Below are 6,392 nucleotides of genomic sequence, written 5' to 3' on the forward strand. Positions count from 1 at the left end.
TGATTATGTGTTTATAATGGCTAAAAATACTGGTGACATTGGCTACCAGAAAACTTGCATGTCTACATTTAGGATACATTTTGTATATGTGGTGGGAAACTGCCCGGATGATCAGTCTTTTTTCATAAATTAGTCCCAGTGAAATATTGTAATGCCAATTATTAAATTCGTTACGACACCTCCCTGTCTTATTAAAAGTGGATGGCACTTGCACATCTTTTCTGTTTTGTTCTTTACCTTCGTCGATGTCCAGATTTCCTACATTTTCTACAATCATCCGGGCAGTTTGGTCTTCAGATTTGCGCCTGCGCCGTCTACCAGCGTTCATCAAGCGTCTATGCAAGTCATGCGCTCTGTTATGTAAGCTTCTTCTCGACCGTGACGAGAAACTGGCAGGCAAGGTATCGGAAGTGTAGTATGTTGGCATCTGTTGATCATGTTAATAAGTTTAATATTGACGTTATACACTTGATTTGCTATAATATAAATGGATTCATCGATAGTAAAATCTTTATTTCTGATGGATTGACTTTATTAAGCGATAAAGCAAGAATGCTGAAGCAGCAGATAACAAACATGCCAGTAATTATTTGAATTACTGAGACATTCCACTCCAAAACTGTTTCACCCCACGCCATTTCGCTGCAAATTTGATTCATAACGCCCGTAGTTTTAAACTAAATTAAATATTACGCCTCAAACTGGCAGCCTTAATTTTTCATTTTGCTTCAAAAACTGTCGCCACCAAACATGCAATGCCTCATATCAAAACATGCAATGACTGTCATCACAGGAATTAGGAAATTAGACAGTTTCTCAGTAAAACCGGTACACGTGTAATAATTACCCAAAGCGAGATTTTCAGACATGAAATCATAACATCAAGTCTGGTAAACTATTTTATATCTAAGATGTGTAGTGTAAATGGCTATTGTCTATTGTATGTCGGGAGAGGGTGTTTTATAATTTATAATGTACCTAATGCCCTTGTCACTTTTATGTCAGTATAGTAAAAATATGTTTAAACTTATTTCTACCACAATACCCCGTGTTATTCAACTCTCAGACCATCAGTTAATCATTACAGCTGTTGATTAACAATCTGTTTATACCACACGTGGTATAAACTCTGTACGCATTTCGATTGGCTAACACGGTGAACCTTGACCCAAGCTGCAATTGTTATTGACGTCATCAATAATCTAATGACGTTACATCACCGGGTCCCGGACGTCACCGGTACACTTTATTTGCATACGCGAAATTATACTTGGCCACGTTTCCCTTTGATTCAAGCCGATATTATTGTGGTAGAAACAGGTCACACGACTCGAAATTGTTGGATATGGAATTTATTTCCCACTCGTAAGTTATTTTTTAAAAGTTGCAAAAAAAACTCGCTAAAGCTCGTGTCTTTTGTAACTTTTAAAAATAACTTACTCGTGTGAAATAAATTCCATATCCAACAACCACTCGTGGTGTAACCTCTATGTATACATGTTCTGTTTCGTATTTTATCTTTTGAAATGACGAATATGTATGCAGCTATATAAATACATGTGTATTGTCATTGTCATCAATTACACCCTCTTTATTTTTTTTTTTCTTCTCTTTTCCTAATATATACATACACAATATCTGATTCCGCGTGTTGGAGCGTTATCAGAAGTATTTAAGATTTTAAACTGAATTGATACGTATAAATACTTATCGATGTTAAAAAAAATAAACGGTCTGCTTTCTAGTAATTCTGCTAGGATGAATTTCTTATTATTCCATAGAAGTGCTATATTCAATGAAGCAAAATTAAGATTGCGGATAGCACGGTCCAGGCTTAAAACAATTAAGATATAATATCAGATTTGATACCGTGTGTCGTTAATTTCATATTTAATTGTAAGAAAACGGAAATCATACACAAACAAAAACCCTTGGCAGCAATTTTAAAATATATGTTGGGCCTCAAGCCTTATTGACTGTTTGAATTAACAGCAATCTAGCGAGTACCATTCTAAACATTTCTGAAGATTTCTAAAAATAACCGTAAATTACATTATTTTTGTAAAAAAAAAAATTCAAAAGGCAGCGGTCAATTTTTTTTATAGGTGATCATGTGACCTGTTTTTAAATTCAAGTATAATAATAATTGTCATTATTATTGTTCGTTTATAACGCCTAACATGGCGTTATTTCAGACGATCTCGATAGGCCTACTGAAACGAAATACAGATGTACATGTATTGTACATTCCCACGCTCAGGAGGGACTCTACATGATAGACAGTGAGTGATTTAAGTTAGTTTGTTGTTTTGTTGTTGATTTTTCAATTTCAAACAAGTTTATTTGATTTTGTCCAAAATGTGATAGGATATAGTAATTTCACGGGAATTAAAAGCTGCGACTTGCATAGCTTGTTTACATTCATCTCACGGTCATATTCGTACTCATTTTGGTTTATAGTCCGATGAACTGAAACAGAGTTTACTAGGTTTCTACAATGTATAGTGACCATACAGCGTAAATGTAAATATGTGTTCATGTATCTGCAGTATACCGTTCGTTGAGAGTCTGATACCATCCAGTTGAGACTGATTCATGGCTTAATTTTCGAAGGCAACCGCGTTATAAACATTGTATTACTGTTAACCGACATCTCACTGATCTAGACTCTGTTAGATACATTGTATTACTGTTTACCGACATCTTACCGATCTAGACTCTAACTGTTAGATACATTGTATTACTGTTAACCGACATCTTACCGATCTAGACTCTAACTGTTAGATACATTGTATTTCTGTTAACCGACATCTTACCAATCTAGAATCTAACTGTTAGATACATTGTATTACTGTTAACCGACATCTTACTGATCTAGACACTAACTGTCAGATACATTGTATTACTGTTAACCGACATCTTACCGATCTTGACTCTAACTGTTAGATACATTGTATTACTGTTAACCGACATCTTACCGATCTAGACTCTGTTAGATACATTGTATTACTGTTAACCGACATCTTACCGATCTTGACAGTAACTGTTAGATACATTGTATTACTGTTAACCGACATCTTACCGATCTTGACAGTAACTGTTAGATACATTGTGTTACTGTTAACCGACATCTTACCGATCTTGACAGTAACTGTTAGATACATTGTATTACTGTTAACCGACATCTTACCGATCTTGACAGTAACTGTTAGATACATTGTATTACTGTTAACCGACATATTACCGATCTTGACAGTAACTGTTAGATACATTGTGTTACTGTTTACCGACATCTTACTGATCTTGACAGTATCTGTAAGATAAATTATGTTTTGGAAGAACTTCCGCTTAGGCAGTGGTACGAAACACTTTACACGTGACTCGTAATCAGCTGATTCAATGCGCTCAACATGATAAAAAGAAACCTATTTTTCATTAATTACTTTACAAATCATGTTTGTTTTGAGACAATTTAAGTAAACTATAGCGGATGATGTATTCTTCCTAGTCTCTTTAAAACACTTTTGTTTCAAAATGACTTATCTTTCCGAGAACTAATTGTCAAATTGTTGGTTTAAGTTCAAATTATGTCCTCGTTACTGTCTAAACCATTGAGCGGTTGAATCGATTATTCGTGACATTCTTATAAAAACGAGAAGTTTAATTTCGGAGGAAATAGTTAAAAGCTAAATTACATGTATTTAGATAAAGTGATGTGACCTATTCCTGGAGGACATTGGGATTACATGAACACACCCATAATCTACATGTCTATATATGTACCGTACCTGCAGCTGAGATAAAATTCCAATTAACAGGTGAAGTAAACTAGTAACGATGTCAGTGTTATAAAATCTAAAAACTAAATAATATAGTCAGAAAACAAGATCTGGTGGGTTTAGCTATGCTCGGTTAAAGATTCAAGGCTAGGTAATAGAGTATAAAACAATCATCAAGGTTAGGTAATAGAGTATAAAACAGTCATCAAGGCTCGGTAATAGAGTATAAAACAGACAGCAAGGCTAGGTAATAGAGTATAAAACAGTCATCAAGGCTAGGTAATAGAGCTTAAAACAGTCATCAAGGCTAGGTAATAGAGTATAAAACAGTCATCAAGGCTTGGTAATAGAGTATAAAACAGTCATCAAGGCTAGGTAATAGAGTATAAAACAGTCATCAAGGCTAGGTAATAGAGTATAAAACAGTCATCAAGGCTAGGTAATAGAGTATAAAACAGTCATTAAGGCTAGGTAATAGAGTATAAAACAGTCATCAAGGCTCGGTAATAGAGTATAAAACAGTTATCAAAGCTAGGTAATAGAGTATAAAACAGTCATCAAGGCGAGGCAATAGAGTATAAAACAGTGATCAAGGCTAGGTAATAGAGTATAAAACAGTGATCAAGGCTAGGTAATAGAGTATAAACAGTCATCAATGCTCGGTAATAGAGTATAAAATAGTCATCAAGGCTCGGTAATAGAGTATAAAACAGTCATCAAGGCTTGGTAATAGAGTATAAAACAGTCATCAAGGCTAGGTAATAGAGTATAAAACAGTCATCAAGGCTCGGTAATAGAGTATAAAACAGTCATCAAGGCTCGGTAATAGAGTATAAAATAGTCATCAAGGCTCGGTAATAGAGTATAAAACAGTCATCAAAGCTGGGTAATAGAGTATAAAACAGTCATCAAGGCGAGGCAATAGAGTATAAAACAGTGATCAAGGCTAGGTAATAGAGTATAAAACAGTGATCAAGGCTAGGTAATAGAGTATAAACAGTCATCAATGCTCGGTAATAGAGTATAAAATAGTCATCAAGGCTCGGTAATAGAGTATAAAACAGTCATCAAGGCTTGGTAATAGAGTATAAAACAGTCATCAAGGCTAGGTAATAGAGTATAAAACAGTCATCAAGGCTCGGTAATAGAGTATAAAACAGTCATCAAGGCTCGGTAATAGAGTATAAAATAGTCATCAAGGCTAGGTAATAGAGTATAAAACAGTCATCAAGGCTAGGTAATAGAGTATAAAACAGTCATCAAGGCCAGGTAATAGAGTATAAAACAGTTATCAAGGCCAGGTAATAGAGTATAAAACAGTCATCAAGGCTAGGTAATAGAGTATAAAACAGTCATCAAGGCTTGGTAATAGAGTATAAAACTGTCATCAAGGCCAGGTAATAGAGTATAAAACAGTCATCAAGGCTAGGTAATAGAGTATAAAACAGTCATCAATGCTCGGTAATAGAGTATAAAACAGTCATAAAGGCCAGGTAATAGAGTATAAAACAGTCATCAAGGCTAGGTAATAGAGTATAAAACAGTCATCACGGCTAGGTTATAGAGTATAAAACAGTCATCAAGGCTCGGCAATAGAGCATAAAACAGTGATCAAGGCTAGGTGATAGAGTATAAAACAGTCATCAAGGCTAAGAGTAGTAAACAGTCATCAAGGCTAGGTAATAGAGTATAAAACAGTCACCAAGGCTAAGAGTAGTAAATAGTCATCAATTCTAGGTAATAGAGGATTAAATAGTGTTTAACGATAGGTAATAGAGATAAAATAGGCTAGGTAATGTATTATAACACATTTATCAATGTAGCTCGTTTTCATCTTTCTGATATTCGAACACTTCATCCTTATTATCACCGTATTAGATAATATAACATATGTCATCACTCTGGTTACCATTTAACTGGTATCATTATACTTATATCATTGTTAATATTAATTCCATCTCGCTCTATACAATACTTGTAATATTTGTAACATAGTACATTGATAATGATGTTCTTTGGAGTGGGTCGCTAATTAAGATCGCTCTGTAATTATATCTCTTAATAGCCATTAAATATTTAAATCAAACACTTTAGTCAATTACTTACAATTTTCGATCTCCTTGAAATCCTTTTCCTGACACAAACAAGGTAAACACATTACGCGTGCACAGGTAAACTGCAGGGATGTTTAAAGAAAATCCAGAGAAAAAAACGTTTAATGCAGTTTGTATAGCTGTCCATTATATCGTGGGATGGTACTGAGTGTCACCTGTCACAGGTATGACAAGATCAAAGGATGTGCAATATACCGACACTGGGCGATTACCACGGGGAAAGGCTTGACCACTTCAGGTCATCTTCTAAACGACGGATGATGGGCAGGTAATTAATTAACAGGTACAGGTATTTACAGCACGGTTGTTTACATTTATCTCGTGAACCAAGTAAATACACTAGAAAACTCTAATTCTCTTTTACTTTTGATCATATCACTATGCTTATAACCAAGATAAAAAAAACCTCAATATTCTTATATCTAGATCTCTGTCTAAATTGTCAATTTTATATCTGCAAACATAAAACACATGTAGACATAATTCAATGTATAATAGC

At 34.5% G+C, this 6,392-nt stretch overlaps 1 protein-coding gene across 1 annotated transcript in view; it reads right to left on the reverse strand.

The window, feature by feature from the left end:
* LOC117337480 (protein-glutamine gamma-glutamyltransferase K-like) overlaps window positions 1-5,999 on the reverse strand; it is a 39,425-nt gene extending 33,426 nt beyond the window's left edge. The window contains 2 exon segments of the mRNA XM_033898479.1: window positions 238-427; window positions 5,886-5,999. Of these exon segments, the coding sequence (XP_033754370.1) occupies window positions 238-427 (190 nt within the window). The 5' untranslated portion in view covers window positions 5,886-5,999.
* Between the last annotated feature and the right edge of the window lie 393 nt (window positions 6,000-6,392).

This window comes from Pecten maximus, chromosome 11 (genome assembly GCF_902652985.1).
Source record: "Pecten maximus chromosome 11, xPecMax1.1, whole genome shotgun sequence".
Classification (NCBI taxonomy): Eukaryota; Metazoa; Mollusca; class Bivalvia; order Pectinida; family Pectinidae; genus Pecten; species Pecten maximus.